The sequence below is a fragment of the Phaseolus vulgaris genome, chromosome 1 (assembly GCF_051622355.1).
Source record: "Phaseolus vulgaris cultivar YP4 chromosome 1, ASM5162235v1, whole genome shotgun sequence".
NCBI classification, from domain to species: Eukaryota; Viridiplantae; Streptophyta; class Magnoliopsida; order Fabales; family Fabaceae; genus Phaseolus; species Phaseolus vulgaris.
In genome coordinates, this window is record NC_143498.1 from 47,957,820 (window position 1) to 47,985,792 (window position 27,973).

A 27,973-nucleotide genomic window follows, 5' to 3' on the forward strand; every position below is an offset into this window, starting at 1 on the left:
TCATACATTTAACTGGATGCACTCCTTCGTTATTATTAGACAAATTCTTCCTACACCCAATCTTTTTTAATCTCCACCTTGGTTTAGGATTTAGGATTTAAATTTTCAAAAATATCTTTTGTTTTAAAATAAAAATTCAGAATTGGAAATAATACATTTCAGCAAAACAAATAGGGAATAGATTATTGTGCTCTGGAAATAAAAATTCAAAATATAATTCAAAAATTGAAATTTCATTTTGAAAAAATAATTCCATAACATAAAAATTTATTCTAAAAAAAGAAATCCAAAAACATATTTTGAAAAAGGAAGTTCAAAATGTATTTTTATTTGTACTCACAATTTATTTAAGGACACTTTCATCGTTTTATAGTGAGATTGAGTGTGCACGAAGTAATTGCCTTATTATTAAGTGTGAAGTTCCAACATGAAGTCCTAATTGCCATCCCATAATTACTAAGTTACAATTTAAACAACTGACAAAAAATATAAATAACACACTTTTAAAACATATTTTTAACATCATATTAAAAGTGTGAAAATCATATTTTATATTTTTTTTACTAAGTTTTATGTGGAATAATTACTTATGAAAACCTAACATCTAGATGGTACTGAAAGAGAAGTTAAATATAACACGTGATATGATACAATAAAAACTAAAAAAAGTAATGTGTTAAAGTTATTAATGAATATAAGTATTCATGTAGTGTAGTTTATCGTGCTCACATTGCTCCCTCCTAAATCAGGAGCACTATACTTACTTGAGACTAAGTATGCCACTGCGGGAACAGATGATTTTTATACATACATAACTTATTATATTTTACGTAAATTTCTTTATATTTACATTGAGGTGGGTAGTAATAATTTACATATTCGATTAATTTTTGTAATAATTATTTTATGATCATTTTACAAATACACATTACGTGATAAATACAAATAAATGGAGCAGGTTGCATGGAAGGAATGCATGGATTGATGTAGCTTGCACCCAAAATAAGGAATGGATTGTTTGTATGGTGAAAGAAACAAGTTGATGCCAATATCTCTATTAATTCCATTCCATGCATCCAAAAACAAAACCAAATATACCAACTTAGATATAACAAGATCAAAGACCCTTATCCCTCTGCAATTCCAACCACAACAGCGTAGGTATTCCACCGGAAGAAGAGAGGAGAAGGAGGAAAACACCACCAGCTTTCCTCCTCTCTCTTCCTGTATCATACACACCTATTCGACAATGAAGATCCTCCACAAAGATTTCGCCCTCAACCAAGCCGGAACTGTCAAGCTCACGGCTGAAGAACCCGACGACGTCTGGGTCCTCTACAACCTCATCCTCCCCGGCGACGTCGTTTCCGCCGACACCACGCGCAAGGTCCACCTCGATTCCTCCTCCAAGAAAAACACAGCATCACGTATCAAGCTCACCCTCAACCTCAAAGTCACGTCCCGCGACTTCCACAAAGACTCCTCCACCCTCCGCCTCCACGGCCGAAACCTACACTCCAACCAACACGTCGCCGCCGGCTCCTTCCACACCCTCTCCCTCGAACCCCACAAACAATTCCTCCTCCGAAAAAATCTCTGGGAAAACGACGCCCTCCAAACCCTAAAGGACACCGCCCAAAAAGAACATTCCAAATCAAATTCCACTTCCATTCCCGACCTTGCCGTCGTTCTCTTCCACCCACACCACGCCGAGATCCACCTCATTGCAGAAGGAGCCACCGCGCACTGCACCAAGGTCGAATCCTCTCCCAACTCCAGAAAAAACGGAAAAGTTTCTTCGTCCGTGTTTTTCCGCCGAGTGTTGGCGGCGTTGGTGAGGGTCGTGGATTTCAAGGTTTTGAGGAGCGTGGTGGTAACGAGTGAGGAGTTTCGTAAGTTTGCGGTGTCGGAAGCGAGGAAGTTGAAGATACGGTGGATCGAGGATAACAAGACGCGCGTGGTGGTCGTGGAGGATGGTGATTGTTTGGAGAAAGTTTTGAGTGACCCGACGGTGACAGAGTTGGTGAAAGACAGCAGGATTGGGGCTTTTAGGGATTTGTGGGAGATGGTGTGCAACGATTCTGGCCGCGCGTGTTATGGATCCGAGGAGGTGGAGCGTGCGAAAGAAATGAGAGCGATTGAAACACTTCTGATTACCGATGATCTTTTTAGGAACGAGGAAGTTGGTACGAGGCAGAGATACGCGGGTTTGGTGAAATCGGTGAAAGACGGTGGAGGAAAGGCTTTGGTGTTTTCGCCGATGCATGTGTCGGCGCACCAACTGGCGCAGCTCACCGGCGTTGCGGCCATTCTCCGGTTTCCCTTGCCTGATCTCGAACTCCAAGATGGAAATTGTGTTAAATAATTTGCTGTTTTAACAAACAGGGTTGTGTTGTACAGATTAATTAGTTATAGTTAATTGTTAATTAATCTCCGGCTGAAGTCAGGGGAAGTGGATTGTCGATATTACGTGTAATTATATGGGTTTGTGTTGTGTATGCAATCAGCTGTTCAAATTGTTGTTTACCTTGTCTGACCAGAAACTCGGAATGCATGTTGGAGGCTTCAAAAATATTTTTTTTAGAGGAAAGTTACTTTGACACTTCAAAAAAATCACATACATTTAACCACCAATTATAATATATATAGGAAAAGTTTATTTCACATACATCTTTAAACTTAACTCAATCCCATAAAATCGACTCATGTAATGAGATTTTGACCCACTTATATACAATAAATATTTTTATCTTTAGTCGATGTGAGATTTCCAACACACTTCCTCATATCAGGAGTGATAGCTCGTGCGTGAGACAACATATTATGGGTGGTCCGATAACCGTCTCATAGCGAGTAACCTGATAAGCCCAACAAACACTCACTAGGATATGCTCGAAATAGCTCTGATACCATATTATAAAATAGAACAGAGATGAACAAAAGAGTAAAAGAAAAATAAATGATATGAAAATGAATATTTATGATATTATTATGCTAGATCAAAACAAATAGTCTGAATATATACAAATATTACACTCATTCTACTTTTAGGTAAAGAGAGAAATAATCAATAAAATAAATACTAGAATACAAAATAAAAGTTATTCACCTTAAGAGAAACAATTCTTCTATAACTTTGGTATCCATATCCTTTAATAAGATCCAGAGAGTAAATCACGCACACATTTGACCATCAATTATAACAATATAATAATATTTTAAATTAAAAAATAAAATAAATATAATTAAAATAATAATTTATTAGTGTGTAGAGTGTATGTATTTTACTGGGTGTTAAAATATCACTACCTATTATAATAATATAATACTATTTTAAATTAAAATATAAAATAAATATAATTAAAATAATCATTTATTGAGTTGTTAATGTGTTTTACTTTGTTAAGGGTGTTAAGTATCATTATCTTTTTTTAAGTATGAATATCAAATCTTCTCCAATGGACATTGTACCGTAGGTCTTTCTTTCTACACCCTATCATTCCTCTTCCTGCATCCCATTATTTTTTTTGAAATTCTAAATTTATCTTCTTATTTTATTTCAAAATGCAGTTTTCATGGTGTCGTATTGGTTGTAGGTAGGATCGTGAAGGTTGCCAAAGGAAAGTTTGAGATTGGCGAAAGTACGATTTTAGATAAAAAAAAAAAAAGTTGGTATAAGTGTTTATATATTCAATTTTTGAAAAAAAATCTAAAAATAAAAGACTTTCAAAACATAATTTATAAATGTTTAAAAATATAGTTTATTTCCTACCTCTAAATCTTTTGAATTGTGTAAGACTAAATGATTTTTGTCACTAGGAATAAATATTTTAATTTTTTTAAAACTATAGGTACTATAACATTCTTATAATTTTAAATGCTTCTAGCATATACCTTCCGCACAAATTCATGACTAGGGTACATTTCGTACATGACAGGTATATGAGTCGGAGTTTAAAAAACTCTTTTTGTCATAAAATTGATGAATTAAAAAACTTTAGCTTGTGTCTTGAGTTATCTTTGATTTATGATTTTAAATAGATCTTTTTGAATGGACATTCACTACAAATAAGAGTAAACATATAAATATTCATTTTAAGTATGAGGTTCATTTAATATATGTGTATTGTCTGATGTTTAGTATTTGTTACATATATTCTTATGTGCACCTTATAAGACTTTGAGAAAAAACTACATAATGTTGTATCATATGTTAGATAGAGATTTTGTATCTTACATACTTTGTTGCTTTTATAGAACTATTATCTTACAGACGAAGTGCGATCATGTTTTATAGTCAAGTTGTTTTGAATCACGGTTTAAATTTTTGAAATGTTGAATTTTTGCTTTAAAAATTATAAAAACATTTTCAAAAAATACATGTGTATGATTATTTAACGTTTAATTTAAATCGCATTATATAATGATGTTCTAAATTTTCAATATTATTAACAACTTTGAAATTATTTAATTTAAAATAATCTCTCAAAATTATTGGAATTATCCAAACAAATGCGTTAGAATAATATGCTATCTAATTGCAACTATAAGGTAAAAGTGATATTAGACATACATGGAGTACAATAAAAAAAGACACATACTCTAATAATGTATTGTACATATACGAGCTTACAATATTTAAAGTGGTAAGAAAAACATGGTTCTTCTACTAAGATTTTGTGGTATTTTTAATAATATATAAGTTTAAAACTCTGTTTTTTATAAGAAAAAATGTAAGAAACTTAATATAACTTACATATAATAAGTAATGAGACAAAATTCTTCGACAATCAATTAATTTTTTCATAATAAAAAATATTGATGAAACATTTACAAAATTTAGAACAAAGTAATTTTTTTAAGAAATAAAATAATTACAAATAAAATAAATACTTCTAAGAAAGTAATAAACATAATTCATACTTGACTTTTTTTGATTGATTACAATTTGTATCATTGGTTATGCATTAAGAGAATAACGAAATAATATAACTCATATCATAATCTCTTGTTTATAGTTTGAAGATGCTGTGAAAAACAATTTTATTACATCTTTTACAGTTACATAAGAAGAATTCTTATCCGATGAATCTATTTTGTGAATTTGGTTAGACAGAAATTTGAATGATATGAGTAACAAGTAAATTAATAAATAAGGGAAAAAAGAAAAAAAAAAATAGGAAAAGACGAGATAGTTCAGGTCTGCACGCAGCAGGAGGCAGTGGTGGCAGTAGCACAGTCCTGCCTTGACAGTGCATTACAACGGATATCCTTTCTTGGGTTCTGTCCCCCTTCAAATTTCATCACACACAAAATCTTTAACTCAAACAAACATTACTTTTCACTCTCTCACATCAAAATGTGTGCAACCATAACAACAAAAAAATCACATTCAAGTAGATGTTTATTTTAAAGATTAGATTTTTAAGGAATGGGAAGTAGTTTTATGAAGTTCTTACACTCATTTTAAACGTGTTGCATCGAATAATGATGTAGTATGACACATGTAAAATACGTATTTTAAAGTCTCTAATTCAAGAAATATTTATTAAATTTATAATAATTATAATACGATTTTAATACAATTTAAAAATATATATATTAAATTTTAAAAATTTAAATTTTATTATATAAATTATTATTATATAAATAAATTTTTTGATAATCTAAAATATATTTATAATTTTTATTGTCAATTTATATAATTAATAGTTATATAATATATTCATATCTACGAGATTTTAAATATTTTTATATCAGTTTTTGTGTTAGTGCTACATATTATATATGCCTTAGAAAATAATATTAAAAAAAATAATAAAAATGTTCCTTTAATTTTCTTTAATTTATACTCTTATCATGTAATATTTGAGTTAAGGCTTAACAAGTAAGAGAAAAGAGACCCGGTCTCTTACTTTCTCTCTCTCTATTGTTTCTCAGTGTAGAAGACTCAATGCACCAAGTGAGTCGTCGTGGTCGCGATTGAAGAAGAAGAAGAAGAAGAAGGCAGACCAAAATGCGGGGCTGTGTTTCCCTGTCGCTCGCGTTAGCTACCGTCGTGTTGGCGGCGACGATGGTGCACGGCGGTTTGACGGGGACATTTCTTCATCTGGAACGGGCCATTCCTCTGAACCAACGAGTGGAGTTAGAGGTGCTGAGAGCTCGCGACAGAGAACGCCACGGTCGAATCTTGCAAGGTGGCTTTGGTGGCGTTGTCAACTTCGCCGTCCAAGGAACCTCCGATCCTTACTTCGTTGGGTACGGGTAAATCTTTTTTTCGCTTAGTTTCAAATTTCCTCGTGTATTTCTTCTTATTCTTAATATTCCATTTTCGTTACGCATTTTCTGTTTGCCGTATTTGCAAGAAGAAGAAAGAAAGAGGAATAGCCAGAATATTTATTTGAGATTATTGTATTATATTATGATAATAATATTAACGGCTAAGAAGTTAGAAGTAGCATATAGCACGTACTCTTGAACCATGGGGTTAATCTTGGTTTCCTTTTTCAGGCTGTATTTCACGAAAGTGAAGTTGGGATCTCCTGCGAAAGAGTTTTACGTTCAGATTGATACTGGAAGTGACGTATTGTGGCTGAATTGCATGACTTGCAGTAATTGCCCGCAATCTAGTGGGCTAGGGGTGCGAATTCGATGCTCCTGTTGTCATTTAATTTAACATTTACTTTGTGAATGATAGTGTAATGATTTGATCCTCTTGTTGGTGTTTTTGTATGCACTCTACAGATTGTGCTGGATTTCTTTGACACGGCCAGCTCATCCACTGCTGCGTTTATTTCCTGCGCTGATCCAATATGTTCTTATGCTGTTCAAACTGCGACAAGTGAATGCTCTTCTCAGGCTAATCATTGCAGCTACACTTTTCAGTATGGGGATGGAAGTGGGACAACTGGTTATTATGTTTCTGATACGATGTATTTTGACACAGTCCTGGGACAGGAATTGGTTTCTAACTCTTCATCTACCATCGTTTTTGGGTGAGTCCTTATAATTCTGTGGATAGTCATGTCATGTGTGAGTTTGGGGACGTATAAGGATCAGAGCTGGATAATAGGGTGTCAAAGGAGCGTAGTTTTTGTGTGTGAAGATTATGTTCTGAGCTTAGTAGCAAACATTGTAACAATATAATTCTGTGGATCAGGGTAACACTAACACAATATGGGCTGTTTATTTAGAGGTTGCTCGCTATTTTACCTCCTCTTTTTGCTGTGATAGTTTGCACACTTACTCCTTGTTTGTATAAGATGGATATTGAGTTAAATGAACCTATTGGGATTATTGTTTGGAAACAGGTGTAGCACCTACCAGTCTGGGGATTTGACCAAAACAGACAAAGCAGTTGATGGAATTTTTGGGTTTGGCCCTGGTGCTCTATCTGTTATATCACAATTGTCATCACAGGGTGTGACACCCAAAGTGTTCTCTCATTGCCTAAAAGGAGCAGACAATGGAGGAGGTTTGCTAGTTCTCGGGGAAATTTTGGAGCCAAGTATTGTTTATAGCCCACTTGTCCCATCACAGTATATTCTCTCTTCTGCATTCTTTTTCCAAGTTTACTTTACTCTGTTGATGGGCATATTTTTCCTCAATACTAAACTAAAGGATCTATTCATTTCCAAGAAAATTATGAAACTAGGTATTTGTATTATTGTTAAAGATTAATTAGTGTGTGTCTGGATGCTAGTTAGGAAGTTGAGTTGAGTTGAACTCAACTAAACTATGTCTACAAGTTTGACATTCTCTTAGATCCAGTCAGAAATAAAGTTCATCTTAAATTCTAGTTGACTTAAAACTATAATGATTTGCTTTTGTATCAACTCCAACTGAGTTCAACTCAACTTAATTTTCTAAAGAAAATGTAAACACGCACTACCTTTTAGTTCAGCCGGAGTGTGAGCTGAATTTTGTTTTTGTTTCTATCTAGAGGTGAAAAAAAAGTGCAAAATTTGTTGACACAACATTCTATGGAAGATGAAAGTTGGTTTGGGCCTCCCAACTGGTATCCAAACACACCCTTAATGGTAGACAACTATGAGATAATCATTCTTGAATTTAACATAACAATTTGCTAGTTACATTACAAGTTGTTTAAAATAAAACATGAAATCAGCGGCGCTAGTTGACATCTTAAAAATATTAGCCGGTTGTTTGTACTGATTTTTGTTGTTGTTGCAATTTGTCAATCTGTGAGGACTGCTCATAAAATTGTCATCTTTTATCCTCGCTTGCAATTTTCTGAAGGGTAATTTTCTTCTTGTTCATTGCTTTGCCAAATATGTTGATTTTGGCTAGTATTTTAGTTATAAAGGCAATGGGTTTAGTTTGTATGTTCATATTCATGCCTTTAGTGGAGAAGGAGAAAACTTTTGTGGTTTCTCAATGTGATGTTGTTGTGAATCAGCCCTCTCCTTACCAAGACAGTTTATTTTCATGAAGCGCACAGTTATGTTTCTTGTTAATTGAGCATGACTAAACCTGGAAGTGGTAAACCTCTTTTCAATTTCTGGGGATTTGAAACCTTGCATTATGAACTATTTATTCAGCAAAATTTGTATAAAAAACGACTATAAATGATAGTACACAACAAACTCTGTTAATTTAATGAAAAGAAGTTTTTGAATTGAACATAATAACGAATATTACTTATTCAGTTGACAAATTAGCAGCAGTTCTATCCTGGGATCACCGGACTGACCTCTAGTGTTCTAAGGGGTGCCCTGGGGCATGGGGTAGATGTGATAATCTCAAGATCAGTTCCCACAACGTTGAAATAATGCTTGGCCTGCAGAAGCTATGTACCACGAACACAAATTAGTTTTTGGTTGTTAGATTTGGGATTCTGTGTGGTGGATCTTGTCCATGGACCAAAAAAAGTTCTATATATATATCAGTATATTGCTGTCTTCTATGTCTCACTTTTTATTTGGTTAATTCTTTGGTGAAATTTCAGGCCTCATTACAACTTAAATCTTCAGAGTATTGCTGTGAATGGACAACTTCTCCCAATTGATTCAGGTGTATTTGCAACAACTAATAATCGAGGAACTATAGTTGACACTGGAACAACATTGGCATACCTTGTTCAAGAAGCATACAATCCTTTTGTCGATGCTGTGAGTTTACTTTTACTTGAAATTTGTGGCACTAAAGTCTGTTGTGGCCAATTTCTGTGGTTTTATTCTCCAAATGTACTTCTGATCTGAGTACATAAAATTTGACATGGCCCGCCACCCTAATATAACAAATGGTAATGTAACAGGAAGATCTTTTTATCTAAACCAGAAGATTAGGCTGTTCATTTGAGGTTTTCCTCCGTTTTCAATAGGTCCGTAATTAATTGAATGATCAATCTCCAAGGATGGTTTTAAGAGGCTATTTACATGCCCCTTAAACTGTTTCCTTAATCTCTTTGGAAAAAAATCACATTGACCAATTGCCAACTTCAGAATACCAGAGATATTTTAACATCTGCAAGACCCGGTCTTTTTTGCGAAAGCAGGGGAGTTGCTGCTACTTTTCCCTCAAACTAAATTAATAGATTGAGTATGAAGATGGTAATTTCATAGGAAACTTTTCAAATTTTGTTACTACCATATATTAGTGTAGACCCTATGATGGAGTTATAAAGAGGCTTATAACGTTATGCTGTTGTAGGAAGAGAGGTTGAGTCATGAGTGTTCGTAAAGTGAACTTTGTTATGGAATTTGATTCTCAGAAATGTTTGCTAAACAAATTGTCTATGCAGATTGGATTATGTAGTTTTATTACCTTATTACCTACTAAGACCCAAACACAACACTTTGTCTTACTATGCCCTACTAGCCTAGCTTATGAACCTTATCCACACAGTTGCCTTGTGTCATTCACAGTCATGTCATTTTTTACTGCCGTATGTAGCTGGCAAGTCCACATTAGCTGATGCCTATCAGCATCATATGTTAACTATCCACATCAGCATACAGCCAACGGACTTATATGATGTCCATGTCATTTATTGGTTGCCGCCTCACTTATGATTTCCGTGTCATTTGTTGAGCGGTGACTTTTTCGTTGATAGTAGATTATTGGCTTTGACAAAGTTGACTATTGACTTTGACTACAACCGTTGGCTTTCATAGCAAGAGTTGTTTGGCTTCCAAAATGTATTTTCTCAAACTTTAAAACTTGCCTGATATTTTTATTAATTATGGCTTCTGTATTATAGTTTTTGTCTAGTGGTTTTTGTTAACAAAATCTAGTATCCACCTAAGAAGTCCAAGCGATTACACCCTTGATTCCATGTTTACATGCGCATATTATTAAATGAAAAGACTACTGTTACGGTAGTTGTTTTATCAGATAGAAGATGATCTGTAAATGGTAATGCCCTCCTATTTGGAGATGTTTCAATATGCATTGGACGCTGAAAAATGACAATTTTTTGCCCCAAAGTATTGAAAGAGGCAAACAAATTCTTGAGCATATTTATCAAAATTTAAGAAATTGTATATCATGTACTGATGTTGAATATCTAAACGAATGTGTAGATAACTGCTGCTGTGTCACAGTTCTCCAAACCCATTATTTCAAAAGGAAACCAGTGTTATCTGGTATCAAACAGGTTATTTCAATTTTCATAATTTTTTTTGTCCTATTACAGTTTGAGGATCTCATTTGAATTTATGCTTATTCAGTGTAGGTGATATATTTCCTCAAGTCAGTTTAAACTTCATGGGTGGGGCATCTATGGTTTTAGATCCAGAACATTACCTCATGCATTATGGTTTCCTTGTAAGTATATCTATTTTTAGTTTGGTCACGTTATTGCCTCTTCTATCTTGCCCAAGTAGGAGAAGTAGTCTGATGTACGCTACCTTGATTTCACAGGATGCTGCTGCAATGTGGTGCATTGGCTTCCAAAAAGGGGAGCAGGGATTCACAATTTTAGGAGGTTAGAAGCTGGGAAAATTATTTAAATAGAGTAAAATCTGCATGGAGTTTGAAGAAAAACTAACTTTTTCAAAATTGATTATGAAATGGGCTCTTTAGTAAGTAGCATAGAAAATCTTAATTGATAATGTCTTGTCTTCGATGGTAGTAAATACTATTACGCAGTTATTTCTTCGAGAATTCGTTTTGATAGGCTGAATATGAGATTAGCAAAACTGAAAACACATGGTAAGGTGTGTCACAAAGAACCTTAGCGGTTTATTTTCAGTAAACATTCAAATGGGATTTAAAAATATGATAAAAATGGTTAGATTCTGTGATGTCATGTTCTAATTAATTTTTTTATCGAAGACTTAATTTTTCAATTTCATATTTATTTTGTGTCAATTATGCATTAAATTACTTGGTCAGCAAGTGGATCAACCAAGTTTTTTTTTTTGCTTCTTTTGCAGATCTTGTCCTAAAAGATAAGATATTTGTATATGACTTAGCTAATCAACGAATTGGATGGGCGAATTATGACTGTAAGTTCACCAAAGTAACTGAATCTTTCTGCATGTATGGTATTTTTACTTTGTCATAATCTTGAGTTGGTGGTCAGGCTCATTGGCTGTAAACGTCTCTATGGCTACGAGCAAGAGCAAGGATGCATACATAAACAATTCAGGACACATCAGTGAGGGCTGCTCCCACATAGGCACTTTCTCCAAGTTGCTAGCAGCAGGCATTGCTGCTTTCCTTGTGCACATAGTTTTCATGGAGTTCCCATTTTTGTAAACCGCTACCACGACTCAAAGATCATTCTTTGAAGCTTACATGGGTTGGCTGATGTTTTATTTATTATCAGCATACCTTGGGTTGAAACGGGAGGTGGTTGCTGTTTTCTGCGGCGTATTTAATTTTGTTGGTATCCTTAGCATGCTGAAAATGAGGATCTCATTACAAAGGGTCTCTCTTGTTGGGAAAAGGCATGTTTGTATATTAGTTTATCTCTGGAGTAGATGGAAATTGTACTATTTATAAACTACTCTTACTACATAAAACAGTTTACTTGTGATTTTCAGCAAAGGATATGGGAATTTCATATTCTTGGAATTGTGTTCATATTGTCACCAATGGATGGATGTGTGCACTGTTCAGCAACAAAATTGTCAAACCAATGTAAAGAAAGACGAACAATATATTTTTGAAAAGGTAGTTGGTTATGTTAGTTATTCTATTCCTAAATCAGAGTTGCTTATGGAGATTTCTTAATTATATTTTTGCTTTTCATTCATGCTACTAAATATATTGTTTTTTTACTTATCTACATAATTTTTATGTTTTGGTTCATATCTAAAAGGAAGTTAGTAGTTTTAGTATTTATCTACGGATTGTAGAGAACAAAACAATTGATTTATACATACAAATATATATATATATATACATACAAATATATATATATATATATATATATATATATATATATATATATGTGTGTGTGTGTGTGATCACACGAATTTAAAAATTGAATTATACCATTAGTGAAAATAACTTAATGGTTAGATTTTCCTTATCTTTTTGCCAAGTCAGATTAATTTAAACAGAGATTTTCTCCAACCTTGCTGTCAAAAAATAAAGGAGTAATTACACAGAGAAGAAAACTTTAATAAACATTAAATTATGTTCTATATTTTGAGAGAAATAGAGATATAACGTGTCTATAATAATTTATTTATCGGTACTCTAGAGAGAGATTGAGAGAAAACAATGGAGAACTAAAACTTTATGTCGCTCAAGAGAATACCTAAAAACACATGGTCTTATGTTTAATATTTTACCAAGAATGAGAGTATGATAATTTAAATAAACTGAAAATTTATCATCATATTTACAATAATTATATATTAAAATATTATCCTTTTAAGTTTAATATTTATATTTTCTGTAAATATATGTACTAAAAGATATATTATTTCGATATCCATTATTTATATATAGGAGTTGTTTTAAAACATGTCATTCGATTTGAGTCAGTTTCTTTTTTTTTTATATTAGTGGATAATGAAAAGAGACTACAGAAGGACTAAAACAGAAGCTACAAGGTGCGTGTAAGTGTGTAATTATATGGAAAGAAAAATATACTTTGATAACTATATACAATTCTTCTTGATGTAACAGATTTAAAAATAAATATATATAATAAAAAATAAATTTAAATTTAAATAATATAAAAAATATTAAAAAATAATATTAAGAATTATAATGTTATTTAATAAAAAAACATGTAAAAGTTATATGTTATTGTATAACGTATCATTACCATATGAAAATTATACGGAAGCGTTTCCTTTTGGTGCATGTTTGAAACAGTCCTCTCTTCTCATTCCTCACGCTCATTCCACATTCTTCCTTGCCCTTTCTTTCCCTTTTCTTCTACCACGCGCCATCCTCTCTCTTCTAAGACAATTCCACCAAGTTTCTTTCCCATCGCATTCTAACATTAACCTAAAATCAAAATATTACCCCATTTCTAAACTATAACACACTCATAATTACATATCCACTACTATGAATATTAACAACTACACTTCTTTAAATGCACACCATTATGTCATCTTTTTTATTCTTCTACTAGACCATACTATTAAACACATTAATTAAATAATAGAAACAGATAAATAGCAGAGGTAACATTTCGCCCAGCACCCTCATTTTCTACAAACAATAAAATTATGCAAAGTTTGCAGTAAATAGAAGTGGTAGGAGATAACAGAGACAAACTTATCCAAAGTGATAATATCTGTGTTCTTGGTGTAATGGTGGCATTGACGATTTGTTGATGAGGTGCGAATTTCCCTAAATAATAAAGGACGAAAAATTGCAAAGTGAAGAGGAGTGTGGGTGACACTTGGGCAAGGCGCGTGGGGCTGGAGAGGATGGTTTATAGTATCCAACGGCCATGCATGCGGAATCCTCCTACACTCACTCACTCACACACACCCCAACCTCTCTCTCTCTCTCTCTCTCTCTGTCCATCGCCAATATCAAATCGTATCACACACTTTCCCTCTTCCTTCTTCTCTCACTCACATCACCACCAACGTTTCTTTGTTCCGTTCCAGAGAACGCGATAACAAACTTCAGCGGTTGCGCCTTCTCTTCCCTTCCTTACTCCTTCGCTCATCAGATTCATCCATGGCGGTTCCTCCGTCGGTTGCCGCCTCTCCGGCGTCGCTCTACGTCGGTGACCTCCATCCCGACGTTTCCGACATTCACCTCGTCGACGCATTCTCCGAGTTCAAGAGCCTCACCTCCGTTCGCGTCTGCAAAGACTCCTCCACCGGCAAATCCCTCTGTTATGGCTACGTCAACTTTGTTTCTCATCAGGACGGTGCGTTTCGCCTCCATTCACCTTTCTGCCTTTAGGTTTTACGCAATTGTGCTCCGTTTTATTTTCATGAAACCTTGATCTTCGTTTGTTTCTGGATTAATTATTTTTTCTTAATTATGTTATATATAAACACGTTGCTTGAATGAAAGAGAGCGACGGAGGTCTGTTGATCGAGATCTCTTAGTATGTTTATCGTGTTAATGAAATGATGTTTGCTATAGCGATTCTTGCAATCGAGACTAAGAATCATACGTTGCTGAATGGAAAAATGATGAGGGTGATGTGGTCGCGTCGCGATCCTGATGCGAGGAAGAGCACTATTGGGAACTTGTTTGTCAAGGTATCTGGTAGACAGAGCTTTCGTTTGAAGATTGAAATAGTTAAGACATTGTTTGGTTCTTGGTTGTTTCTGAAGGGATTCTCACTGAGAGTTTCTTGGGTGTTGGCAGTACATTCCTGAATCGATAGATAATGCTGGACTGCAAGATATATTCAAGAAATACGGGAATATTTTGTCTAGCAAAGTTGTCACGTCTGACGATGGAAAGAGCAAAGGATACGGGTTTGTTCAATTTGAATCGGAGGAATCTTCACATGTTGCTATAGAGAAGCTGAATGGCTCTACTGTTGGTGATAAACAGTTGTATGTGAAATTCTGCATTGTATAATCAGTTAATGTCTGTAATTTGCATTCAATTTCTGCACGTCTATTATTTTCTGTTATTAATTATAACCTGGTTATGACGCTTGGCCAGATATGTTGGGAAGTTTGTAAAAAAAAGTGATCGCATTTTGCCTGGCGCGGATGCTAGATATACAAACTTGTACGTGAAGAATTTGGACTTGGATATTACAGAAGCAAAACTGAAGGAGAAGTTTTCCTCTTTTGGGAAAATTGTTAGCTTGGCTATTGCAAAGGACCACTATGGGATGACCAAGGGTTTTGGCTTTGTGAACTATGATAACCCAGATGATGCTAAAAAGGCAATGGAAGAAACGAATGGATCACAATTAGGTAGTTCATGCACTCTTTTACTGCATAGGTTTTCTGCAGGGTAATGTTGGAATTTCTTGATTTATAATTCTGTACTTTAAGTAGTTTCGATTTTTCATAAACAGGTTCTAAGATTCTGTATGTAGCCAGAGCGCAAAAGAAAGCTGAGCGCGTGCAGATCTTGCACCACCAATTTGAGGAGAAACGGAAGGAACAAATATTGAAATACAAGGTGATTTCTATGCCATTCTCACATACTTAACTTGTCATTTATGTTTTAGTTGTCTAAGAGTCTCATCACATCATTTAACTTCAGGGATCAAACGTTTATGTGAAAAACATTGATGACAATGTAAGTGACGAAGAACTAAGCGATCATTTTAGTGCATGTGGCACTATAACTTCTGCAAAAGTTATGCAAGATGAGAAAGGGATAAGTAAAGGATTTGGCTTTGTCTGCTTCTCCACTCCTGAGGAGGCCAATAAAGCTGTGAACACTTTTCATGGTAAGCAAGTTAAGTCGATGATAAGATTGGGTCTGTTCCAGTGTTTAGATAAATATTGTAGCCCGTCATATGTGATATATCTTTTTATTCATTGGGATTAAGTTAAAATATACAGTGATCTAACCTACAAAAATTTAAGGGATGAAAATACCCTATTAGTTATGCATTTTCTTATGCAAGCTCGTTTTAGAGAAGCCCTTTCCAGGCTTGTCTTTGTGACAACCAATCCTACTTGTCAACACAAATAAAGGATACCCTTAAATCTGAAAATATATTTTGTCATCAATCGCTATTTGATATTGGTTTGGAACTCATTTTGTGATCTAAAAGTTTGCCTTTCTGCCTCTTTACATGTTATTTTAGTGAAAATTTTATGTAAATGCATTGCATGTATGATTGAACAAACTTTTCTGTATGCAGTTCTAAAAGAAAAAAATAAGAAAAAACATAATGAGTTTCTCTCTAAATTAAAATATGAGAAAACTACAAATAACTTATATATAAGTTAATTTTAATAGAGAAACTTATTTCATTTTTTTCTTATGACTTTTTCCTAAATTTTTTTATAAGTTTGTCAAAATAAACCCACATTCAATGTAGTTAGAATTGTACTATTCGAATCACCATTTGATTTGAAAATCTTCCTCTTCGATGATTAGAATTGTACTATTCGAATCACGATTTGATTTGAAAACCTTCCTCCGCGGTATATATAGAAGGATGAAGAATGAATCGTTTTATAGCTTGAATCGGAACTGAATCGCATGATTCGCGATTCAGCACCTGCCGCTCATTACTATTCATGATATCTAAGATTGTGTTAAGTAGACGCGGAGTCACGCGTGAAATGCCTCTTCTATTGGGATGACTACTGATGCCTATATATTGAGAAGGGCAAAAAAAGGATGAAAAGAAGAAAGGCCGAAAAGAGAAGGTTATTGTGCTGCTACTGTGTGAAGAAGGCACGCCGACGAAGAAGTGAGAGGCACAGACGCGGAGAAGAATCGTTAGGCACAGTGAGAGAGGCGGAGAAGGGGTGAGAGGTGAGAGGGAGTGATGGTGATTCTTTCTTTGCTTTAATATTATAGAATAGATTATTGTAATATTTTACAATGCCATGCAGATCTTTTTTATTTTCTTAAAATCATTTACTATTTAAATCAATGTATTATTGTTCTAATATTTTGGGATTTTTTTTATTTCTTAGAAAAATTAATTATTATTTGAATTAGTATATGACTATTATTTTTTTATTTTCCTATACAAAATAATTGGTAGTTTAAATATTCTTCTTATTTTCTTTGTTTAGAAAAATATTCAATTGTTTGTTTGAATTAGTATATGATTATTATATTTTTTATTTTATATAAAAGATAATTATTGTTTAAGGATTCTGATTATTTTATCTACTAAGAAAAACTCTAGTTCAACCATTGAGAATGAAATTGAAGAAATGTTTGAACAAGAAGAGGAGGATGATATATAAGAGAATATCATATTCAAAGAAAAGGATGAACTAATTGAGATTGATTTGAAATATGATTAATAAAAATATAAGATTAGAATGTAAATTTAAAAATAGGAAATAGCAATTACATTTTATCATGTCTTGTTCTTATGGGTTAAATACTTCATTTTTGCATATAATATTTTTAATAATTTTTCTCATGTCTCTTAATTTTCATGTATATTTATTATTCATAATATACTGTTCTTAATTAATGTAAAAGGATTAACGATTCCAATCGAGATTCCACGACCATGCCCACATGTAACACTATTTGTCTGCAATGCCTTAATTATAAGTTGATGTTATGTGCCACAGGATTCATGTTTCATGGTAAACCACTGTATGTTGCCCTTGCTCAGCGGAAAGAGGATAGGAAAGCACAATTGCAGCATCAATACACACAGCAAATAGCAGCAGGACTGGCCGGACCTTCGACTACCATTATCACTGGTGGATATCCTCCTTATTATTATCCAGCTACTGGTGTTATTTCACATGTGCCTCCTCGACCTGGGCTGATGTATCAACCTCTTGCATTGAGGCCGGGATGGGGACCTAATGGCTTTGCATCCCCTGCTAGATCATTTCAACAGTCATCTGTTCCCGCAGTGAGTAAAATCTTTGTTTTGGAACCCAAAAAATGCTTGTAATTAATACACTTTTTCATGATTTATAGACTGGATCAAGATCTTTTGGCATGAAGGAACTATATTGCCACATTTGTTTTACTTGGAAAATTAGTCCTGTTTCAGTGAAAGCTGTAATGAGTCGAATATATATGTATTTCTTTCACAGGTTTCTAACAATAATAGGCAGAATAGGCAAAACAGGGGCAGGTTGAATGGGCATTCAGCATCACTGGGTAATACTAACTCTGGTACTTATTTGCAACAAGCCCAGCAGACTTCTCAGTCCATGATCTCTCCAAGAGAGTCAAGTTTTCATCAGGTTTTCCTTTTCTTTTTGTTTGTTTTGAGCTCCCTTTTCTGTTTGCTTTGCTGTAATAAATGTCATTTCAGTGAGTATACTCAAAACATATACAGTGGTGCTAGAGCCACTTGTTTTTAGAAACTGAACTTGAAATCAGGACCAGTGAAATATTGTTTTCTGTTTAGTTCTCAATATAAAACAATTAAGAATAGTTGGATTTTATTTCAAAATACAAGCCAATCCCTTTCTTTACATGTGTTGAAAGTTGTTATTTCTGAAGTTTCTATGTTTTGAAGAGAACTGGACAGCCTAAGTACATATCCAGTGGACGCAAGCGTGACATGGAAAAAGGATCTGGTTCAAATTCTGGTAGAGGGTGCCAGGGGCCAGAAATGCTGCATAGCTTGCTTGCTGGTGCTGCTCCCGAGCAGCAAAAAGAGATATTGGGAGAGCATCTTTATATGCTTGTTCAGAAACTAAAGGTATAACAATCTACTATTCTCTTTTGCTTTTTGTTGTTCAAGGTTAAGTTTTTAAATTCTTAGTGTGTTTACTGTGATATCTTGAGCAGCCTAGCCTAGCGGCAAAAATAACAGGGATGCTTTTGGAGATGGACAATGGAGAATTGTTGGATCTCCTGGAATCGCCGGAGTCTCTTTCTGCAAAGGTGGAAGAAGCTGTGCAAGTGCTTAAGAATTCTGAGACCAAAGTTTCTGGCCAGGACGTACTTCATTCAAATTACCTTTCAGCTGAAGTTGCAGTGAACTGAAGAATTTAACCTGATATTTTAGTTTGAGCATATAGATCACGAAGGGCCTCCAAGAACTCAGAAATTTGAGACATGAACTTTGACATCAATGATTGCCTTAGAGTGTTTCTTCTACAGTATATTTCCTAAGAAAAAGAACTTTTCGTCTTCCGGCCCTAGGTTTGACAAGATTTGGTAGTGACGATTAGAATCATGGACAAATTTGTTTTTGGTTTTGATTACAGGGATTAACTTCGATGGAATCTTGGTTAATATTTTTCGTTTCCTATTCATATGCTATTTAAATACACACGTAGGGTATATTCCTCACATGTAACCAATTTTTAATCAACTATAATATGCAAAAACATTAATTTACCTTTGTAGTTTTGATTATTTGGCCTTCAAATCTTTGTACCCTTGCACTCTACCACTTACCCCAGTGTGTGGATTAGAACTTTCTTCTGGATCGTAAACTTCAATATATCAAACAAATATTACCCCAGTGTCTGCTGAAGTCATATATATAGATAATAATTTCTCTTGTAATAATTAGAAACAGACCATGATCTACTCAATTCCTGAAGTTTGTTTAGGGAGTCGATCTAAAATTTCTCATCACCTATATTAATATCTTAAGTTGTGGGAGTGTTTTTATCTCCATCTGCATAATGTGTAACGAGTCCTAAACCAATCACCTCTTTCTCTTCTCATTTTCTATATATAAGTTAATAGGTAATGATTTTTTGTGCGTGACCAAAGTTAATAGGTAATGACTTTTTGTGCGTGACCAATTGTTGGGAAAATCAGAATTAATTCTCTATTTTTGGTGTAGATACAAAATGGACATTTGTAGAAGCTAAACAAATAATAAAAAATAGAGCAAATTAGAAAATGACACCGAAATTTTTTAATGTGGGAAAGAGAAGTAAAAATCCACGAGATCTAGTCTAGAAAATGTCTCGAAAGTAGGATTATAATATTTCTCTTACTCGATAAGGATAACACTCAATTAGGATTGAATACGACGTCTTTCTAATCTTTTACTAGGATTTCTAATCTCACACTATGATGGATATCAACTCTCTCTTTTACTTTTTATATTGCTCTTCTTACTTGCTTGCCTTTATTTTCTTCACAAGTTTTCTTTATATAGAGAATGAGAGGAAGGCTTCTTCATCAAGAGATAATAGATAATTAATGTTCATCATATTTTTAAGAAAGAGTTATAATTCAAAGACTTTTGGAATGACCATCATTAAATATATCCAATGGATCAGTTATCAAGATTCATTAATCATGGTCCCCATTAAAATAAGGAGGGACTCCCAATACCAACATCGGACAAGAGGTGGTTAATTGGTTGGTTGTGGTGTGGGATGTAAAAGGTTTTAACATGTAACCGAGAGTATAATAGAATGCAATTTGGTATTTAGACTAATTTTATTGTATTAGTAGTAAGTGATTGTGATTCAAGAGTGATAAAGAATGAGTAAATTTACTATGAGGATTTACAAAACTTTTGATGTCTTGGTTTAAATGAAAGAAATTTGAGTATTTTATTACAATATTCATTACTAAATCTTGAGTTTGATAAAACATTGATTGGTTTGTGATTAGATTTTCATTATAAGACTTTACATAAACTTTTGTCAAGTGTCTATGACAATAAATACTATAGCTAGATCTTTATATTCTTAAAGAAAGATAGAAGTAAACACATTACTAAATCTACAAAATAACAAAAAATTTATAGTTTCAGAATAAATATTTTTAAACATAAAATGATAATATAAAGAGAAATTTATTAATATATATCCTGATATTCATAATTATATATATGCTGACATATGTATATGTAAAATTTAAAAATAATAAAAAATGTATTTTAAATTATTAAAATTGTAGACTAAAAGTCTAAAACTATTATTACATTAATTATTAACTAAGTATCCGGATTTTTTATTTTTATATTTATATATAATTATGTTTTATATTAAAATTTAAATAACTATTTCATAAAATATTCTTGTTTTTATTTTTCTCTTTGTATTTTCTCCTCTATATTTTCTTTAATTTCTTGATTAATAACTTTTACACCTTTACATCCAAGAAGTATGAGAACAAAACAAAAAAAAAACATGTAAATAAGTTTAAATTCCTTTTTAAATCATTGCAAATTTAAAATGCAAAAAAAAACATGGTTAAGTTTATAGATGTAGTGTCTTATAAAAAATAGAAAAAAAAATAAGGATAAGAGAAACATTTTTTGATAGAGAGGGAAGTATGAAGTTGTTGATAAAGGGAAGTGTGAAGTATGGGTGACAATACGGGCTAACCCGTCCGTATAGGCTCGCAAAATGCAGGTTGGGTTTGTCTGTCTTGCACAAGGAGTATGACTCATTTCACTAGCCCGTCCCGCATAAGAGGTAATCCGCGAGCCAGTTCTAATAAGAATTTTTTTTTAAAGATTAAAATTTCGTTAATTATAAAAAAACTTATTTCTACTATTGAAAAATTTAAATTTTATCCATGTTTTAATTCATTTAATTAAGATAAAAATATAAATTCAAGTACGAAGGTTGTTAGAAGGCTTGATTAAAAACAATTAAAGTTTTGTTTTGCATTTATTTTTTCCTATATATGTATGTAAATGTATAAGAATATCTTACCAAAATTTTGCTTCTAAATGAAGATGAATAATTTTTTTAACTATCCTATTAAAATCTTTTCTTTATATTATTTCTTTATTAACAGATTTTAAATATAAGATTTTACTTAAAACTAAATTCATTCTCACTCTTAATGCTAACTCCTTTAGATGATTAAAATAAAACATTCATTTTTTTAGTACATTAAATTCATTTTTCTAAAAAATAAAATAAAATAAAGTTCACACTACAATAATAAGTGAATGGAGTATAATTTTTTTTTTACAAAAAAAATATTATTTTTTTATTTATGCGGGCTAGTGGGCCAACCCGCCGCGTCCCACTGTTAACCCACACATGCTGCGGGTTATGCAAGGTGAGCAAAAACGGGTCAACAGACTAGATTAGTGAGTCCGCTCCACACTTTTTGATAGTGGAGTGCGAGCTGGTCTGCATGACACGTTCTGCATTGCCATCCCTAGTATGAAGTTAGTAAGAAAGATAATTTTCTGGATAGGAAGAGAAGTGAGAAGTTATTAAGGAAGATACTTTTTTTAATCATAAAAGTAAAAATAAATACCAAAAGAGTGAGATGACATGAATGTTTAAGATAACAATAAATGACAAAAAAAATCTTATTATATATTTTTAAAAATATAAAATAAAATATTATTATAAGAATAAAATGAAAAAGTAAAAATGTATACCAGAAAAACATTTAAAAAAAATTTCCTTTGTTTAGATAAACTAGCGAAATCTACATTTAGTTTTATTATTATTACTACGGAAACCCAAAGTCGTCAGTTTGAGCGAATTCACTCAACGGAATTTACTACCGAGTTAACTCGGTAAGAGTAGGTAGAAACTTGAATTCGGACGAGTCAACTCTTTGACTCGCGAGTTTGACATCTACGAGACTAACCATTTTAGAGTGGATGTGTTAGGGTAGCAGTAGAATTGAATATTGATATATTATACATCCATAATAATTTGAAGAGCAATGCGAGTATCTTATTTTCTTTAGATAATGGGGAGGAATAGCGGAAGAGACCGAAGACGAAGAAGATCGGATGAGTCCGAATCCGAATCTCCGTCCGAGTCCGAATCCGACTCGGACCGACGCCACCGTAGCGGTAGCCACCGGACGCGGCGTGACTCCGACGGCGATAGGAGGAAGAAGAAGTCCTCGAGGAACATCACAGAAGAGGAAATCGCGCAGTACATGGCCAAAAAGGCCCAAACAAAGGTCTTCATCCAGTTTTTCTATGCATATCTTGTCTCTTCACCGTTAGAATTCGCATATTGAATGATTTTCCATTGTTTCAGGCTATGAAAGTCGCGAAAAAGTTGAAAACCAGTACGGTATCGGGCTATTCCAACGATTCGAATCCATTCGGTGACTCCAATCTCAATGAGAAGTAAGTTGCTGCTTATTTGTCGTTGGTTTTCGTATCTCGTGGTTAAATTAAACTTATTCTAGGTCACAATACATAAATCTTGAGATAAGTTGTGGTCGCTCTTATAGATTGTAAACCTACACAAATGTTATTTGTAGGTTTGTTTGGCGCAAGAAGATTGAACGCGATGTTTCTCAAGGTGTGTCTATTGATACGTTTTCAGTTAAGGCCGAGAAAAAGAGACAGATAGAAAGGATGGTATGCACTTTTATCCATGAATTTTATTTGGGTAAAATATGGTTTAGGTCCTCAATTTCACGTTAAGATTGGTTATAGTTCATGTATACTTCATAATCGATAGATTTTCGCCATTACACATATTTTTGTACTTTACCGACAGTTAAAGGGACCTATAACACAATTTTCCCATCAATTTAGTTACTTCATTGGGGACGAATGTGAATCTGGTTTGCTTAGTTATGTTGAAGTATGGTTTCTGAAATGGTCTATGTATGACCGGGATTTGGGTGCAATATCAAGGTTTTTGGAGTCTGCCTCTTCTTTAAATCTCAGGTAGAGATACCAACGCTCGCCTAAACAAATGATAAAATTACTAATATTAATGACATTAATAATTCATAATTAACAATAAAAACTCATAGGGTTATTAAAATATATAAGTAAATACCAACAACAAAAGTCAAATACAAGTTTCCTAGAGAGGATCATCAATCATCACCTTCAAAATCTAAGCCTTCTTTATTATTTCACTGCCACTACAGCTATAGATGTCATTTTTGGAATTTGAAATCCCAAAACTAGTTCCCCAAAAGAGCCCAATGTATCTATTCAAGGGGTTTCTTAGAATAACACGTAGCACCACTATTAGGAAATCAATTATATCTCAAGATTCTTGGAATAAAATATTATAATTGTTCATATTAGATTAGCTGATTTATAAGGATTGTGTTGTAGAATTATAGGAACATAGTAGCATAGTTATAGATATTCTCTCCTGTATATATCTGTGATTATTTTCATCCAATTGTAATAGAAGGAAGAATTCATTTCATTTCCTTTCTTTACATGGTATCATGCGTCATTGTTCCTTGCTTTCCCAAATTTGTTGGTTTCATTGATGGCCTTAACTGCTAACTTCCTCACTTCATACAATAACAATATTGCAGGCAGAAATTGAAAAAGTGAAAAAGAGAAGAGAGGAAAGGGCACTTGAGAAAGCACGACATGAGGAAGAAATGGTATGTCCTTTCTCATAATTTGTTATTAGTCGGTAGTTATTGTGTAGTGTTAAACTATTATTAGTTTTGGGCTTGTACTAGTTCTATGGTACTTCATTTTATACTTTTCATTAACATAAAATTATATTCAAGAGTATTCGATCAGCCTTTGGTATCTCAACTCATTTATATTGTCTCCTTTCCATCTATTTCCTTGAATTTCAACAGTTTCTATTTATATCATGCCACTGTATTTTTCTATGGTCATATTCTAATATGAAATACTGCTTTTGTATTTTCATTGTTTCTTTATTTGTTCTTGGGGGTGGGGCACAACACAAGGCTGTGTGGCTTTTCACTTTGGCTGAAATATAGAGATATTTGAGTCAAGCCTAGGCTTGATTTATTGTAGGCTGTTGATGGTGTATAAACTATGTTATATTATTGTGATTTAACACATTCTTTTCCCAGGCACTCTTAGCTAGAGAACGTGCTCGAGCTGAGTTTCAGGACTGGGAAAAGAAAGAAGAAGAGGTACTGTGTCTTTAGTTTCTTTTCATTTGATGTTATTTTATATAATATTGTTTGTTTAATGACTTAAGACAATTTAATCTGCAGTTCCATTTTGATCAAAGCAAAGTTAGGTCAGAAATTAGATTGCGTGAAGGGCGTGCCAGACCAATTGATGTTCTAACCAAGCATCTGAACGGATCTGATGATTTGGATATAGAAATAAATGAACCATATATGGTCTTCAAGGTTAATTTAGTGTTTTTCTTTTCATTTTATTTCTCGTCACTGTTCTAATGTTATATAGTATGACTAAGGATATCCAGATATTATTGGACAAGTTACATAATGATTTGATATTTGGAGCAGGGTTTGACTGTAAATGAAATGACTGAGCTACGTGATGACATCAAAATGCATCTGGACCTTGACAGGGCAACACCAACTCATGTAGAATATTGGGAGGTATCACCCTGTTTCCATTGTTTATTTTTGCATTATAGTTCTGCACAGGCTACTTAATTTATGTGTTCTGCCTTATCATATTATGGCAACACCAAATTGAGGAATATTTAAACGAAATTTGAGGTGCTTTGGGACCCAGATGAACTAGTTGACTTTCATGACCTTTTCCTGCCTTAGTAACTTGTATGACTATTATGGTTGGTATCTTGTTTAAAGTTGAAAGCTGATTGTTTAATATCATCTTCATGTAGGCACTCCTTCTGGTGTGTGATTGGGAGCTAGCTGAAGTGCGAAAAAAGGATGCGCTTGATCGAGCTAGGGTGCGTGGAGAAGAACCTCCTTCTGATCTGCTTGCAGAAGAAAGGGGATTGCATTCCAGTGTTGAGCCGGATGTGAAGAGGCTTTTGCTGGGGAAGACACATGCAGAATTGGAGGCTTTACAGGTTCACATTGAATCAGAAATGCGTTCTGGCACAGCAAAGGTGGTTGAGTACTGGGAAGCCATTTTAAAACATCTCCATATTTATAAAGCCAAGGTATTCTAAGTTGCATTAATTTCCAATTCTTTTACATGGCTTTAGGCAATGGTTTGTTCAACTATTATTAAATTGCTCCAAATACAGGCTTGTTTAAAGGAAATTCATGCTAAATTGCTACGTAAGCATTTGCAAACTCTAGAGAGACCATTGGAGGATGAAGATAAATTGGAGGATGCTAATGCTATGATACCGGAGGAGGAGGAGGAAGATACAGAGGATGATGATATTAAAGGTAAAAACTTTTTGTTGTTAAGGACATTTAGTTGTACATGAAACGATTTTTTTTGGCTCCAATCATCTCAATTTTCATACTGAAATTTATTGTTTCTTTTACTTGCTAGTCCGATCTCCAGATGAATCATTTTCACCAGAGTTCATTAGAGAGGAGCAAGAAGCTGAAGATGAGGCTGGATCATTTTCGCCACAACTGTTGCATGGTGATGAAAGTGAGGAGGCTATTGACCCTGAAGAGGATAGAGCCATGCTGGTAATATTTCTAACAATAAATGTTGATCTTATACCTAATTTAGATATTTTATAACTTGACCTTGTCTGTACATTTGTAGGAGCGGAATCGTAAGGCTGTCTTAGAAGAGCAGCAAAGACGAGTTCAGGAAGCAATGGCATCAAAGCCAGCTCCTTCTGAAGATAATTTTGAAATGAAGGCTTTAAAAGCTATGGGGGATATGGAAGATGGAGATGCTGTGTTTGGATCTGGTGCTGAAGTGAACCTGGATTCCCAGGTATAGTGTCTTGGTCTTATATTGTGGAGTGTCACATGACATTATCTTGCTCCTTTGCTAGGATTCTCTGTATTTTTTATCGATAGAAAAATATGTAGTTATTGGATAGGGATACAACATTCTTCAGCTCACTTTTAAAGGATACATCAGTTAGTTTTTATTTTAAAAGCTATGTTCGTCCTTTTTCTCTAAAAAACAAGTTCCTTAATTTTCTTTAGAGCTTTTCTCCTAATATATTTTCCCTAATTTCTATAATTTTTATTAGAAGAAAAGCTAGGAACAGTTAGGTGAAACACCACCTAAAGATTGTATTATCATGTACTTAATACACTCCCCCTGGTAGAGTTTCGTATTTAATGGGAAATAGAAAACTTGTTATTTTTTTCTCCGGGTATTTTAAATTTCCTGACGGTCTGATAAATGTTGGAGCAGGTTTATTGGTGGCATGACAAATACAGGCCTAGGAAGCCGAAGTATTTCAACCGTGTTCACACTGGATACGAGTGGAACAAATATAATCAGACTCACTATGATCATGACAACCCACCTCCAAAGATTGTGCAAGGATACAAATTTAATATTTTCTATCCTGATCTTGTAGACAAGACAAAAGCCCCAACCTACACCATTGAGAAGGATGGCAGCAATGGGGAGACTTGCATTATAAGATTCCATGCTGGGCCACCATACGAAGACATTGTAAGTCTATTATCCTTTGTGTTATGAAGGATATTTGATTTTTAATCAATTTACTTATTTCATTGTGTTTTTCATCACAGGCTTTCCGCATCGTAAACAAAGAATGGGAATATTCTCATAAGAAAGGTTTTAAGTGCACATTTGAACGTGGAATTCTGCATGTATACTTTAATTTCAAGCGCCACCGCTACCGCAGATAATTTCGCACAAGGCAATGGTTCACTTTATGTAAGTTTTCCCTACTAGAAAGGCATAGTGGCTGCTGCCATTTTAATAGTAAATTTTGTGCCATGGTGCTGGCACTAGATATAAATGGCCAGACATTTACAGCTGAGATTGAGACCAAGAAGAAATTCTAAGGTACTACTATTAGAATGATACCCGCACCGGTTAAAGTTTGATCCAAATCTTGTCATGGTATTTTAGACTTGATTTAAGGAAATAGTTATACTCTATTCATCTAGTGATTATATTTTTAATGGATTGAGTATAGTACTCCATTGCATAACTAAATCGAGACCAAGGGTCTATCCAAACGGGGGAGACACTAATTACATGTCTTTTCTTATTTTTGGTGCACACTCTATTAACTCGTTGATTCCTGTCTGATTTAACTAGGTTTTCCTATACATTGGAGAATATTACATTGTCCAACTGTTTCTGTAGAAAAAGTTGATTATTGTACGCCTTGACTTTAGTCATGTAGAACATTTTCTTTTGGCA

At 33.7% G+C, this 27,973-nt stretch overlaps 4 protein-coding genes across 7 annotated transcripts; all 4 read left to right on the top strand.

The window, feature by feature from the left end:
• The first annotated feature begins 1,015 nt into the window (after positions 1 to 1,015).
• On the top strand, positions 1,016 to 2,526 carry LOC137814508 (protein PELOTA 1). The gene has a single exon (XM_068617287.2). It carries the CDS (start codon positions 1,043 to 1,045, stop codon positions 2,363 to 2,365), a length of 1,323 nt encoding a protein of 440 aa, XP_068473388.1. The 5' UTR covers positions 1,016 to 1,042; the 3' UTR covers positions 2,366 to 2,526.
• A 3,333-nt stretch (positions 2,527 to 5,859) lies between these two features.
• LOC137814510 (aspartic proteinase 36) lies at positions 5,860 to 12,174 on the top strand. 4 transcript variants are annotated; one of them, XM_068617290.2, is made up of 10 exons: positions 5,860 to 6,258; positions 6,511 to 6,640; positions 6,745 to 6,995; positions 7,311 to 7,538; positions 8,969 to 9,131; positions 10,545 to 10,618; positions 10,692 to 10,788; positions 10,885 to 10,948; positions 11,400 to 11,471; positions 11,549 to 12,174. In XM_068617290.2, exons 1-10 carry the CDS (start codon positions 6,017 to 6,019, stop codon positions 11,722 to 11,724), a joined length of 1,497 nt encoding a protein of 498 aa, XP_068473391.1. In that variant the 5' UTR covers positions 5,860 to 6,016; the 3' UTR covers positions 11,725 to 12,174. The 4 variants fall into 4 exon arrangements, 2 of the variants coding, with proteins under 2 accessions (XP_068473391.1, XP_068473390.1); XR_016523043.1 differs by having other exon boundaries at positions 5,869 to 6,258; positions 10,697 to 10,788; XR_016523042.1 differs by having other exon boundaries at positions 5,871 to 6,264; positions 10,697 to 10,788.
• Positions 12,175 to 13,905: 1,731 nt separating this feature from the next.
• On the top strand, positions 13,906 to 19,394 carry LOC137814509 (polyadenylate-binding protein 7). The gene is made up of 10 exons (XM_068617288.2): positions 13,906 to 14,320; positions 14,542 to 14,660; positions 14,770 to 14,963; positions 15,076 to 15,335; positions 15,440 to 15,546; positions 15,631 to 15,820; positions 17,646 to 17,938; positions 18,126 to 18,278; positions 18,557 to 18,742; positions 18,832 to 19,394. The coding sequence occupies exons 1-10, from the start codon at positions 14,125 to 14,127 to the stop codon at positions 19,027 to 19,029; spliced, it is 1,896 nt and encodes a 631-aa protein (XP_068473389.2). The 5' UTR covers positions 13,906 to 14,124; the 3' UTR covers positions 19,030 to 19,394.
• A 3,039-nt stretch (positions 19,395 to 22,433) lies between these two features.
• LOC137814511 (cactus-binding carboxy-terminal, cactin) lies at positions 22,434 to 27,818 on the top strand. Its single transcript, XM_068617291.2, has 13 exons — positions 22,434 to 22,905; positions 22,986 to 23,077; positions 23,215 to 23,314; positions 24,244 to 24,315; positions 24,766 to 24,828; positions 24,913 to 25,053; positions 25,174 to 25,269; positions 25,521 to 25,805; positions 25,893 to 26,040; positions 26,150 to 26,295; positions 26,375 to 26,551; positions 26,984 to 27,250; positions 27,331 to 27,818. The coding sequence occupies exons 1-13, from the start codon at positions 22,687 to 22,689 to the stop codon at positions 27,448 to 27,450; spliced, it is 1,926 nt and encodes a 641-aa protein (XP_068473392.1). The 5' UTR covers positions 22,434 to 22,686; the 3' UTR covers positions 27,451 to 27,818.
• The last annotated feature ends 155 nt before the right edge of the window (positions 27,819 to 27,973 follow it).

Coding starts and splice junctions, on each gene's coding strand:
- LOC137814508 (XM_068617287.2), top strand. CDS start 1,043: ATGCCAATATCTCTATTAATTCCATTCCATGCATCCAAAAACAAAACC.
- LOC137814510 (XM_068617289.2), top strand. CDS start 6,017: ATGCGGGGCTGTGTTTCCCTGTCGCTCGCGTTAGCTACCGTCGTGTTG. Junction 6,996..7,310: donor TCATCTACCATCGTTTTTGG/GTGAGTCCTTAT, acceptor GTTTGGAAACAG/GTGTAGCACCTACCAGTCTG. Junction 11,472..11,548: donor TGGATGGGCGAATTATGACT/GTAAGTTCACCA, acceptor GTTGGTGGTCAG/GCTCATTGGCTGTAAACGTC.
- LOC137814509 (XM_068617288.2), top strand. CDS start 14,125: ATGGCGGTTCCTCCGTCGGTTGCCGCCTCTCCGGCGTCGCTCTACGTC. Junction 15,821..17,645: donor AGCTGTGAACACTTTTCATG/GTAAGCAAGTTA, acceptor TATGTGCCACAG/GATTCATGTTTCATGGTAAA. Junction 18,743..18,831: donor TGCTTGTTCAGAAACTAAAG/GTATAACAATCT, acceptor TATCTTGAGCAG/CCTAGCCTAGCGGCAAAAAT.
- LOC137814511 (XM_068617291.2), top strand. CDS start 22,687: ATGGGGAGGAATAGCGGAAGAGACCGAAGACGAAGAAGATCGGATGAG. Junction 22,906..22,985: donor CCAAAAAGGCCCAAACAAAG/GTCTTCATCCAG, acceptor CCATTGTTTCAG/GCTATGAAAGTCGCGAAAAA. Junction 26,041..26,149: donor AGAGGATGATGATATTAAAG/GTAAAAACTTTT, acceptor TTTACTTGCTAG/TCCGATCTCCAGATGAATCA.